General features: G+C 34.7%; 1 protein-coding gene across 30 annotated transcripts in view; it reads right to left on the reverse strand.

The window, feature by feature from the left end:
• Positions 1-14,454, reverse strand: part of celf2 (CUGBP, Elav-like family member 2) — a 278,315-nt gene that overhangs the window by 30,560 nt on the left and 233,301 nt on the right. For all 30 annotated transcript variants that reach the window (XM_012958454.3, XM_031897549.1, XM_031897543.1 and 27 more), the window contains 2 exon segments: positions 9,278-9,436; positions 7,986-8,049 (listed from right to left, as the gene is read on the reverse strand). In XM_012958454.3, the coding sequence (XP_012813908.1) occupies positions 7,986-8,049; positions 9,278-9,436 (223 nt within the window).

Consider the following 14,454-nt stretch of genomic DNA (forward strand, 5'->3'; position numbering starts at 1 on the left):
ATCACCCATGACAGTTTAGATGGAGAAAGCTGAAAGCTTGTAAAGAAGCTTAGTCAGTCACATATGCTTTATATATCTCAGGTATCTAAACTGATATGCGAGTCCCTATATTTTTCTATGATTTTAAAAGGAAATTGCAACTTATAGTTCTTGCATTACTGATAGATTTCATTTATATCTGATTTACTTGAATAAGGAAATTTGCTTTAAAATGATCTTTTTTTGCTTAGTAAATAAAAATGGGAATCATTGGTTTTCTTCTTGAAAATTCAATGGCCTTTTGAGAAAACCAAAAGCAATGTTAATGTGCACTCTTATTGAGAAGACACTTAAGGGCTGATTCATGATCATTCATTCAAAATTCAAAAATCATTCAAATGTGTGAGATTTATTTTTACCCACTGTGTTTTTTTTTTTTTTTTTTTTGCTTTGATTGCATTTGTTTTCCCTCAAGCAGGATTTTCCCCCCAATAATTGTGTTTTTTTCCAAAAATATAAAGCACTCCACTTTTTAGGTGGTGATATTTTTATAATTATAAATCAGCTCTTTAGGCTCATTGACACTATAATTTTAGTCAGTGCAACTGATTCATTTGCCTAAGTCTAATACATATGGCTGGATTCAGTGAAATAAAGGTTTATCGTTTGAAAACTCATAGACGAGATTCAATGTGAGGTGCAATTTAATGAAGAAAAACTTATCTCAATGTTTATCACGTTAAAACTCCATTGACGTCTATGGAAAAAAAATGAATTTGGAGAAAACTTTTCTCCTTGAAATGAATCTTGTCCATGAGTTTTCACATGAGTTCACGTGATTGTCTGCATCACAAGGAATGTGAGTTGCAATTGCAGTGTAATTTCCTTGCAACACAAGAGACGCAATTTCTACTCTAACTGGTCATGATTCAAAATCCAAAAATCTCTGCGTTTTCCCTTTGATCTCTACACATGATTAGTTTCAAGATGTGTCTTTTTTTAAGAGTAGACACGAGAAAATCTATCATTCACCTGAGGTAATTATGTGTCTCATTGTTCATAGTCATTATCATAAATCTACATATCAATAAGCATGAACAGATGTCAGTTGTTCCAAGTGCTTGCCAATCAGGCCTGTTAAAAAATGACAGATGGGTGGTTATAAAAACATTCTCACAAGGCCTATTAGCACATTCACAGACATTTTTGTAGTGAAGCTGTAGTCACAGATGCAGCCTTGTGAAAATAAGGTCTTATAGGAGACTGGAGATCCCTTAAACCAGTTGCAATCATATTATTTATTCGATAGCCTATTCACAACTCCCCCGCCCCAGATACAATACCTCAATGTCCATGACTCAGACTGCCAATTATTATTATTAGAAAGGGAAAAAATTGTACTTTTGTGTACCTTTTCTGAGGCTAATGGCCTTATGATATACCAAGTGACATTCATCATCTCATTATCTGATGAATTTCCTCTTATAAAGCAAGGCAGGCTTTGCTTTATCATAAACTGATATTTAAAAAGCAAAAATACAGTGATCATAAATGGCGGAACTCTTAGGTTCTTTATTAACGATACAAATACAATTTTGACTATATTCAAATTCACTCAGAATTTGCTGTTGACGTCCATTTCATGCAAATCAATGTATGAATTTCAATGTAGATAGGTTCAAAATGATTTGTTTATTCATTCACCGATCACAAATCTGATTTGCAGTATGAACTGTATTAAATGTATCTTCATATACTGTACAACAATAAAGTATTCTACAAAAAATCCTGAATCCATGTAGCATAGATTATGCTACAGTGCTAAGGTAGACCCTTTCACCTACTTACTCCTCTTTCTGTTTCTTTTAATACCTTTGTAGCTACACACTCGCTATATACTGTATGATGAATTATTATTGTTCCAATCAATCCCAACTTGTGAGCACAATAAAATATTAGAAACCTTTTCTAGTGATGAAGGGAATACACAATTATGCCATGTTGTATGTTTTACTGCATGTCAAACAACATTTACTTATTTGTATTCATGCCTGCATTTCTGTACCCACAGGGATAAATGCCAAATACAGAAAAAAATAGATCAAAGCCTATTTTTTGTGGTCAATGTTTTTCCACTGGGTACACAGAGATGCAAAGGACCAATAAATGGTTTTAAAAGTAATCGCTCAGTAAAAGTATTCTACCATTTCCCTAACTTGGATACAAGTTTCAATGGGAAGATATAAATTACATGTAATTGGTTGTTTTAATTGAGAACAGTATGGCTGCTTCTATTCAGGTATATGAATAATGATATGATTCTTTTTAGAAGAATGTTTCATTTAAATCAGTTGGTACTTTTAGTGTCACTCAGAGGAGGAGAAACACAAGTACATGACATCAGCAGAGAGACCACAACATTTTCATATCATATTCATTAAAGGGGTCCTTCAGTCCCCAGACCTATTTTTTGCATAATAACAAAAAACATGTCTAAGCAACGTTTAATTACACAATAATTAAAAAAAAATAAATGTAAATGTAATAGGTATGTAGTCAGATTTTATATTTAATATATTCAAAAATTGCTTAGAATTATATTTTTTTTTTGGTGTAAATCCTCTTTAATTCAATGATTTTATTTTTGGTATAAACTATTTCCATTGTGACTCCTTTTATGTGTTTGCAGTTGGAACATTTCTGCCTGCTTTGGTCCTCAGCCTCTTGGTACATGAGGGCTTCTGCCTCAGTAAACTGTCTTTGGAATAATTTGATTTATAATCCAATATGACTGCTCTGCTTCAGTGGGTCTACTGTAAGTGTGAAAGTAAAGCCTGCCAATCCCTCTTTCCAAACCAGCACTCTGTACTTGCTTATGCACTGGAAAACCTAAGGGTGTGCACTTCATGCTGTGGATCAGTGTGGGCCCTTTAGCTTGTGACATCAACTTTAATTACACAGAAAGAGTGAGAAGACTGAAAATGTACATTTGATCAAACTATGAAAATATGTATAGGCTTATTCATAATTACAAGACTTATCACTTAGGTCCTCACTTTTTCACTTATACACACAGGCTCAAAATCCATCCGTTTAGGATGTGTTTTTAGCGCTTCTTAATTGCAATGTAAATGCATAAAAAATTGTGTAATGCAACATAAATGATGAGCACAACTGTTTATTTAAGTGTTTTTAAGTGTTAAATGTATATATATATATATATATACAATGTTTTATATATATATATATATATATATATATATATATATATATATATATATATTTACACACACAATATATATATATATATATATATACAATATATATACAATATGTTTTAAAATTTTAAATTACTTGATTAAAATGGCCTCTCTATCTGAACAACAGATTATAGATCCCATACCTGTACTTGTACCTTTACATACAACACAGCTGTACCTTTAATTCTAGATAGGATAAAAACCAATTATTTGTTACTACATTAGTTCAGCGTTACTGGTTACTTTGTGAAGAAGAAACAGTACCATAGTGGGGCACATTCCCCAGCACCCTGTTACCAGTCCTTCAAGATCCATTCAAGATCCATTCAGCTGCAATGTCAGTTTACTGCAATGCACACAGCCTCATATGAGATAATACTTAAGAGCTAAAGATGATAGAATCTATGACATTGGCACAATATTATTTCTGTTTCAACATCATAGATGCTACCTATGGCAAAAAAACATGTTGCCTAGCAATGCATGGTGTTGACTGTGTTTGCAGTGGCTGACATATAATGATATGTAATATGTATTACCTAGCAAAGTACAAATAATTGCCGTATGCAACCATGTGCGGATATGAGTGACTTTCAAGCTGTGCCTTTTAATAACCTTTGAATAGTTTACAGAAGAATAAGTAGCCTGGGGTTCAGAGTAAACATTGCTCATTGGAAAGTTGTCAGCTGTCCGTAAATACTACTGTGCACAGTGATCCTTCAGAGCACAGCAGCAATGCAAATACTGACCAAGACCCCAGTTTTTTCATCTCTGACAGAACTCTACAAAACCGGTGCAAAGCAAGCAAGCAAGCACTGATGGGACTCTTTCTGACTCACTTGTGACTAGCTGGGTGATTTTATATGCAAACAGACAGTAATTATAAAGGATATGTTACTTTCAGAGAGCACACAGTATGTTATATTTAACTGCAAAATGTTGTAGTGCAAAATATTATGTTATTATTGTAACCATGGATAGTATAGCTATAGATCTTTTTAAGCCAAACCTATTTAAAAAAAATGAGGAGAATTTTTAGTTTGTTTTTGTTTGGCTATTGCATTAAAGCAATACAATATAATGGCAGTGTCCAATTTCAACAGCGCTTAACAAAATTAAATAGGACAATATGAGTGAATTTTGGACCACAATCCCAAACTATAAAGCAACCTGCTCATGGTCCTTCTTTATTCAGCTAGTGTGAATTTGAATTATATATATCTTAAATGAAATGCAAATGCATTTAAAAGAAAATAAAATGCACAATGGAGCATGCACTTCTGTGTGCTTGAGAGATACCAGATTTTATGCTGTGGCAACCTGCTGGGACAATGTAATAGATAGGCCCTGAGTCTTCTGTGCAGTGAACATGCAGCAACGTAAATGGTGCAGTAGATATCTGGCTGCTATACCCAAAGCGTTTATTCCTGAATGTTAATATCGGAAATGGATGTACTTTTTTTTTCTCCATAAAATCTATTTGATAACAGAAGAAGTCTTATCATACAGGGCTCAATACACCGATATTTTTTTTATCCCATTTCCCGTCTCCATTTCCCATCCATCTTGCCATTCTTATACTTATATTTAGCAATGTTCTTAGATGCAGAATTTTTTGTCTACGCAAATTTTTTAGACCATAATAAAACTTTATAGTGATCTGGAAGCATTAACATATACACTTTTACAGTAGAGTAAATTCCAGTGACCATGGAGGATATAAGCATGCACCTAAAGTTATCACAGTTAATATAAGTTTTCTGCTTGTTTCTGTTTTTTCATGTATAGGATAAAAATGAATATCAGCGAATAAAGAAAAATATGAACAGCCAGCAGGTGTTAAGATGAGAAAATAATTCAGTGATCTTAACATCTCCAGGCCAATTTATATTGTCAGGCAGAAGGTTTAGATTACTCAAAGATGCCAGTGCAATAATGAGTTGCTGTAACAACTGATCACAGGATATCTTTGGGGAGAATCTTGTACCAGCAAAAATATTGGAATTCTTATTGGAACTGAAGTAAGAATCTAGAAAACAATAAAATGCTGAGATGAAGCCCTCAAGTGATAAACTCTCAATCAAATAAGGAAGTTCCCATTAGAAAACCAAGTTCTTAAGTCAGTAAACCAGTTTCCTTCACTTCATAATATCTATAGCACAAAAATGTCATTTTAACTGTCTATTTTATTAATTCAAAAAACATTTTTAATTCAAAACTGAACCTTTAGATTCAAAACTGGAACATGTCCTACTGATAAGAGTAATTCATACTCGGAATATGATGGGATGGAATGTCTTGAGGAGGTAACATAGCAGTGGTAAATTAATGCCAAAGTTCCCCCTGACAAATTTGGTGATTTCAGTAGGTGATAACTGATGCTGATATGTGGTGTTCATTTTAGGACTTACTCCGCCACACTTCTTGTTCTGCATGTGCATTTCTTCCTGTACTCTCATCACTACTCATCATCCTTTTGACTAACTGCCAAACATTCTTCATGCTTTCCTACCTTCATACTTAAATTTTTTGCCATTGGTTGTCTAAAATTTTTGGCTAGAGCAAAGAGATCTGATAAGTATTGGAGGGGAAGGGCTGGCAACACAGGGAGCTTTGGAGAAGAGCTTACAACAGGGGTTGATAAGTGGTTCACTATTTTCTCACTATTTACTGAAGAAGACACACGTTACTTACTGAAGTGGTGCACGTTTTTCTTTCTTGTGTGTGTTAATAGTATTACTTTCCATGTGATGCATCTGTTGGCACAGCCAAATAAGGGACCCTTGGAATTACTGGAAGCTCAAGGTAGGTGTTCATTTCAGGGTCCCTTGCATCCACAGAAACTATACTTTGTATTTGCACATAAGTGCCTTTACCTTTGCAAGTTCTCTCCATTTTAGTGCTTCACTTTTTGCCTTAATAAATGAATCCTTCTTGCATTTATTGTGCATCAAAGAATAAATGCTTAGTCTTTGTATATTTATGCTTTAACATATGAACAGGATGTGCTATGATTCTGAGCTATTCAACAGATTTCAATGGAGCAGTGCAATCTATTTGGAACCATTAGGATTTTTTTATCCTTTACTCTGAGTTTAAAAGGGTTGAATCAAATATTTTATTGTAAATATGTTTAAAAGCTTTTCAGTCTTTTCTTTTTAAAATGAGGGTTTTGCCATCTCTGAATAGTGCCTTGTTCAAAAGTTTTTTTTAATTCTATATATCGATGTCCTGTCAAACCTATTTTTGCACTCCAAACATGTCATAGGTGACAGCTAAGATACATTTTTGTAAGGGTAAATAATGCAGGGCATAATTTTACTAATGACTTCTGTGTGCTAAATTTATACCCCACAGATAGCAAAAAGGCTAAACCCATGAAGATGTTCTACAGAGTATGACTTAACTCAACTATTCCTTTACTAATTAACACCCATTTAACCCTGGCTCTTGGTCTAATACCCACACCCCATTGTATTAAAGTCAAAAGCAGCCTAGATACCCCCATTATAAAACCATACCATTCTGCTAAGCAACAAAACAAAAAATTATAGATGCTTAGCTTGTCATTTTGTATATGAATTATGTGAGGGGTAGAACAGCTTTCTACTTTGATAAGATATTATTTGGTGTCAAAGAGTAGCAACAAGACAAAGTAATCATGGTAAATTAATGCTTAAACATAACAGCTATCAGCAGTGTTAAGGCTAAAACTTCCTTTTAAAAAAACACGGGCAGAGCACAGAACAGAAAAGTAGAGCATGACACAGTCTAAAATAGAAAAGCAGGGACATTTTGTCCTTGTTGTTCTGATTACATATTCATTGATGCAGTGGGGGTCATGATTAAAATAAAATACAGGCCTTTTAATGCTCCAAATTGTTTTGCTTTTGCATCAAACAAAAAGAAAGCTCTCTAGCAGTTTCTCACGGCAGGCATAATGGCCATTTGAGCTCTGATGTAGCACACGTCCAGCCTTCTGCAGCTCTATGTTCAGCTAGAATATCAGCATGGAAGGTCACGCAGTGGGAGTGACCTTTCACTAATCACTACACATCAGCTACTACAGACCGAGCTCATTACAGAGAAATTCTTCCACTCTCTCCCTTTCAAATACAGTCCAGCTTTGATTTAGGAAATGTAAAGATTATTTTATTTTGGGGGAAACAAGGATAAAATAACAAAAAAAAAAAAGTGAGAGGGAGAAAAAAAATCCTTTCTGTAATGCAATTTTGTTGTCTGGTTGTGCTTTGCATTCAGTCCATTTTGTAATGTTTAAAAGTAAATGTAATCCTTTATCGACTCAATAACTGTAATCTTAGTTCTTGCCAAAGAAGGTCAGAACATTTTCTTTCCCAGTTTCCACTGCTTTCTGTAAAATGCCTGAGTTGTCACTAAATTGGTTGCTAGGACATGGCAATCTCCGCTGAAGTTAAACTGAGATCCTGTGGTTGTTTTGTCGTCACCTTTATTAGAATATGATGCAGCTGCAGGGGCTAAAAGCTCTCCTGCCTTTTACAATTGGTTGCTTAGGACAAATGGCGGGTGACTAATGCAAGATAAACTACTTGTTCAACCTCAGAGCAGTTGGTTCAATTTTCTGTTTCTAAGAGAGCAAGTGTTTCAATTGAGAATTTAACAGAGGGGTGTCCCTTTTTAACAGAACATCATTAGTGCAAAAGAACTTAAGAGCCGAAGAAAATAAGGCATAATTGGCTAAAATTAAATGCTTTTTTCTCCACTTACCAGCCATTTGCTGAATGCCGCTAAATGCACCCAGGTTACTGGAGGAGGTGGCTTGCTGCAGGAGCTGTACATAAAAAAAGAGAAATCAAGCAATGAGGCATCTGAACGAGACAACAAGGCTTCTTTATATGCAGTCGCGTGTGTTGTTTTCCTTCTCCTTCATATATTCTGATGCTTAAAGACTTTCTGCCCACGGATGGACAAGATGTCCCCTGAGTCAAAGCTGTAAATCTATATCAGTGTCTAATCTCTGCACAGAAAGGAGCACGCACTATGGGGACTCAATAAAATTACTGCTTTAAAAACAATTAATCAATTTACTCTTTTAAACAGCCAGGTGTTAAATACATTTAAACTGACACAGCGCGACTAATTAAAATCCTCAGTAGTATTGTAGCTACCATAACTCATCCTTCTGCCTTCTACTTTTTTGTCTCCCACCAATGTGTCACTTTGCATGTTCTGTAATGCACCTTACAGCACAGTTTTGTTACGATGAAATCAATCTTTAAATGTGACAGATTTGCCAGGTTCACCTTGTGGATGCTTTCCCTCTATAAAACCCAATAAAGGCCTACAGCCCTTCTCAGAATGGGTCCCATAGAAAGAAACTCTTGCTATAACTGCAAAAACAGGAACTACCAAAATACCCCATCATTGTTTAAATACTGTAGCAGCAGTTTTGTGTATTTTTATTGAGATGTCCAATGTGTGCCCCAGCAATCACTGAGTGAAGTAGCAATTGGTGGAGGGTTGAGGTGGTAAGTTGATCAACCCTCACCTTTGTGCATTAATTTGGACCCCTACCCTTCCCTTTCTCTGACTTTGGCCCTGGTTATTAAACCTGGATAATATGCTTCTTCCAAAAGTGATCATATTTGTTAAGAATATCATATTTTCTTTTGAGGAATAACTGCACAAGACTATTGGCATGCAGTTTTTTCTGCTCAAAATCCTTTAATCTCAAACATCCAAGTAATTATTAATGAGCACATTCACTGACAATAAGTGGTGAAGCAGTATGCTTGGTTACTGATAATACAGTATATCATTTTTTGCCCTTGGAGAAGTAAGTTAGTATTATATATCCACATCATATCTGTTTTTGACACTAACAAATATATCCCAGAGAAACTCACAGTGATTTTACCTGATCAGAGTTTTACATTTGGCCAAAATGAGTAATTAAGTTGTCTTCGTGGAGTTAGAATTCTACTCTGTGACAAATCATTACGATGTGTTGCCTCTAGCAGTTCACAGTTGTAAGTGCATCCCACCAAGGTATTACTTACTGCTAAATACTGTGGTGTCAGTGCTCCAAGCCCGGTTAGGTTTCCCCAGGTGGCAGTATTAAGCTGTTGCATTTGCTGTGCTAACTGCTGCTGTAGACGCCTCTGCTCTTTATCTTTCTGAGTATCGGCAAACTTCACCACTATTGGTGAAGAACAGCCCTGGAAGGGAACAGATCAGACACAAATGGATAGGAAGCGCAACAGTTTATTCCTTCATCATTCACATGAGGTGAGCATTAGTATAAAATGCTCATCCCTTATTTGTATTCTACTTACTGGATGCTGGCAGCTGACTTAACGATCATTACTTTGTCAGTAGCACTGTCAGTAGCACAGCTGTATAATATGCAGATCATATTATGTGAAACCCAAAAGTCAGAACAACACAATGGACATTCCTTTGTGCCCAGAAGTTAATAACCGTGTGTGCTAAACATTAGAGATAACCATAGACATTTACTGGAACCTATACTATGTATTTCCTGCAAGAGGCAAAGAAACAGTCAGCTTACAACTTGCAGAACATGGTTTTAAAATACACATCTTTTTATAATAAAATGCAAAAAATATAGGACATTGCATTTTGACGGATGTTTGCATAATGGCATTGCATGGAATAAAGAGATGCACAATGAAGAAATTCTTATGTTGATTAAGAATCACTGGCTTCCAGCATAGAAACCTTTAAAATAGAAGGTGCTAAATAATTCAGCCTGAAAATAATTGCAACTATGTTACACTAGACTGGTAGGCAGGCTGTGATGTATTCACCCATTTACTGTGTTAAAAGCATTGAAGGCTGTAGCCCAATTGATGTTGAAAAGGGTTTATCGTAAGACCTGATAACAGACAGATGGGTCTGCTCTAGAAAAACCAAAAGAAATAATCATAAATACGGTAAATTGAAATACAATGCTGCTTGCCTTGCTAGCTTGACTACAGCCACACATTCCATTTCTGGGAGCTACATTTTATTGGATTGCATAAAAACAATTTCTGGATTGCATACCCGTCTTATTCATTCTTCACTGCCTGCTCCATATTTCACAAGTTTGTGAATTTCCAAAGCAGAAACCATTATCAAAAGTGTAATGATACGAGAAAGCTATTTTGTCTAAGATGGGCTTTTTTATTGTTGAATGAAATGTGTTCCCTGGTAATGAAAAATAGGAGTATGATATCTAGCACTCTGGAACCAGATAGAGAACACACAACTGCACTTCAGGAAATATTTACCTCAACAATTCTGACCCCATACTGAATATTAAGGATTTGATGTTAACCCCTTTATGGCCGGCCTTCAATGTTTTATGTAAGATGAAAAAGAATGGTAAAGTCACGTCTAAAAACAAAGTATACCCACTTTAAATGAAGGCCTTTATATTCCATACATTTGGCTTATTGTTTGCATACAATTTTGCCTTTCTTAATATACGGTTTGACTGCAGTAATTGCTAGCTGGTGTGAAGTCTGTCCTTTTTGTGATGTTGTTACAGATCATAGGCTCTACTTTCCAGAAACCTGTTATTCAGTGATTAGCCTTTTCTCCTAGCTTGATGCTACATGTTAATGGCAAAATTATACTTTTGTTTTTTTGTATTAAAATGTGTTTTTTTAATACCATTAAAGTATGATTCTCCATATCATGTATTCCTTTTATATGGAAAAACACAGGTCTCAAGTATTTCTGATAATAGATCCTATGGCTGTATTGCTAATCTTGTATAACTTTAATGGGGGTATGTAATTAAAGGCACTAAGTTTGCCCAGGAGCAGTACCTCATAGCAACCAATCAGTAGGTAGAATTTACTGGTCACCTGTTTAAAAGGAAACATCTTATTGGTTGCTATGGGCTACTGCTACTGGGTAAATGTAGTTCCCTTTATTACATATGGGGGTAAAGCTCTCAACAATATTTGTTTTATAAATGGTTGATTCAATTTTATATTCTCTCTCATGTTTTGATATTAAGATCCACTTGAAAAACTTCATCCCGAATGGGTGAAACTCTACAACCTTGACATATGCTCTAATTTTTCTTTAAAGGGACTGTCATTATACTGCAATATAATTCATATTTGCAACAGAAAATATGAATATGTGAGTGTAAAAACTAACTAACACAAAATTAAATTGCAAAATGCAAATTTTTAATCAAAATGTTATTGCGACATTAATTTTCATTCTACTTTTTTCTCTCCTACTTCAAAAAAGTCATCCATGCCATGAACCACACTCTGATTTGCCTTTACTATCAACCTATTTCTATCAAAACTTGGATGTTGGCAATGCATGGCATTATTAAGTTATATGCAGCAGAAATATTTGTTGGGTTGATGGAGCAGACTAATAAACCTTTAATATCTCAAAACTATGAGAATAATAATGTTAGTTTCTTAAAAGTCAACTACAGTTTGGGCACATTTTTCTAGCTATTGTTCCTGTTTACTAGGTCATTACTGAATTATCTTGTTTATGATATTGTTGTATTATTGTAACCAATGCTGTTATATATATATACAAAAACATTAGTAATCAAAGCTCAGATTGTCTAAGCAATAGCTAAACCTGACACAAATAGATTAGCATACTGTCCATTTCACATTTCCTGATTGTGGAATTATGTCTTACTTTGGGAACCAGATATAACATAAAGCAGTTGCCACCTCACATTTAAATGATTTGCATAGTGTGGCGTTGCCCTTTCTCAACAAGGAGAGCAAACTCTCAGAAATGAAATATGGCAGAATGACCTGTGTAAGTATCATGAGGTTTGTAGAATATCAAAGAGGAATTCAAAGCTTATAATGACAGCGGGCTATACTGTTCTGTGATAAAGCATGTCTAATACTCATGTGAATGGAATTACAGCATGCCATTTAAGGATATTATAGTACATGTAGGGAAATGAATTCCTCTGGTTATCGACAAAACACTTGATGGATATTTTAAAAACCCAAGATTATACAATACTACAGTCATACGGACTGATGGCTTGAGCCCAGGCACCTTTATGGCCTAGGGCACACAAATCGAGGATTAAGAAGCCTGTCTTTTTTTTTTTTTTTTTTTTTAATATATCTAGGCTTTATAAAATAGAATAACTTCTAATGATACCAGGTTTCTTTGTGAGTTGAAAAGATTTCCAATTCAAATATTATACATATGCTCAAATTAATATATAAACATATAAACATATACATTTTCATCTCCATAAAATCATAAAATATAATGTGCATGTGATAAAAAAATTGTTTTACTTTCATCATACTAGGAATTAATTTAAGGATCCATGACAATATACAAGCACAAGGATGCTGCCTGGACACTTCTATACAGGTCACAGAGCTCTAAAAGGAATGCCTTTGTTCCTTAGTAAGTATAATGCTAATTTTATGAGAGATCAGTTTTTTAAATTAATAAATAGTGTGTGAGGACTGATAATAAAATGATTGTGTTATTGATTAAGGGTTGATTTACAAAGCATCGGTAGTGGAAACAAGGTTACCTCTCCATTAAAAAATACAGGTACTTTATGATTTGTGCAGAAAAGATCTGGTCCAAATCAATCATCACATTCATTTGCAGTGGGGATTAACACATGACAATTAGCTTTACACACACAAGTCTGACTATTGAAGGAAGTTAAATATATATTAAAGAACTGGCACATTTATCTTTTCTGATGAAAACTTCTATCAGAAAAATCCTTTAGTAATTTTTTCACTGTACAAGCAGGCCACTCTCAAATGTTGCCCTGCTTGCACAAGCCAGCGTATTGTAACCTATCAGAATATGGAGACAGTGTTTGTGTTGCTTAAGGACCTGTACATTTGGCAGACATTCACATATTTGATTTTCACTCTGTGACATTGGAATGTGACAAACCTTGTTTATTACAAGTCATCAAGAAGTTCCAAGACCACATAAGGCCATGGGACTGTGAGGTGACTTCTAATATCCTCATCTTTCCCAACAGGTAGTACATGGTTTGATATGAATCATGCTACAAAAGTGACATGGCAAACCAATTACAACTGATTACAACACTACACACAGGTATTTTATTTTGTGTATTATAAGTATTTATACCATGCAATTGCTTTGAAACATGAGGATATAAAAAGTATCCAAGGCTGGGAGTTGAGAAGTGGCAAGAATGTGATGTCAGGTGACTAGTCATATTACATTTTTTTATACAATAACTATTGATCGTATGTTTAATGTTTGCTGTTAAAGCATTGTCAATATGCAAGCTTAATCTTATACCATGATAGGGATATTGATTGTCATATTAACAGTGGAATAACAATGCTTTAACTTCCCTATTCCAAGTCCACATTGTGCTTTAGGAAAGTTACAAGTAGGCTGGTTAAATCATTATACATGACTTGAGTGTCTGGAGCAGTGCACCTGACACCAGGACAAATGACAGGCTAAGTAATTTTTAAACGTGCTTTGGACACAAAGTACGTTTAATGGGAGATGGCTAGACTCCAAGGGGCTACTGGCTCTGTATTAGTCATTGCAATTATCAATACTAATTAGTGCTTCACACTACAAAAATGCCACATGTAAACACATTTAATTAATTCCCTTTTAGGAAACCGTGTACTTCCTGATCTCTACAGGCTTTACAGGTAGAAAATAAAAAGTACTGTTAACATGAACTTGCCAAATATTAAAATACTACCAGCTGTTTAGCAAAAAACTATAATAAAAATGTGGGCAATCCATTGTTAACTCTACTAAGCATAATGTACCTGCATTTCTGTTTAAGACACATATATTGTGCAGCTAAAGATATTAAGATTGGGAATATATTTATTGTTTTATGAAGGGATCTTCCAGTCCATGGCTAAATAGCCCAGGTGTATGTGGCAATTTGATTTTTTTTTTTTTCAGGGGGATTTATTTTTAGTTTCAGTTTTGCTGAACCAACTCTTAATACAGACCTGAGTCTGTCCGGTTCTGGCAGGGAACTATGACGTTGAGGCTCATAGTCTTCTCGTTAGTTAGATCTATCTGGATTTTTTAAAGTTAAAAATAATGCTTTTTGCTCCAATAATCATAGGGTGATCAAGTATGAATTTGATAGTCATAGAGATGAATATACATGATAGCTAAGTGATTGGCAGGGTATGTCCAGATATGCCCTACAATTCAGCTCTGTGTT

The sequence above is a fragment of the Xenopus tropicalis genome, chromosome 3, assembly GCF_000004195.4.
Source record: "Xenopus tropicalis strain Nigerian chromosome 3, UCB_Xtro_10.0, whole genome shotgun sequence".
NCBI classification, from domain to species: Eukaryota; Metazoa; Chordata; class Amphibia; order Anura; family Pipidae; genus Xenopus; species Xenopus tropicalis.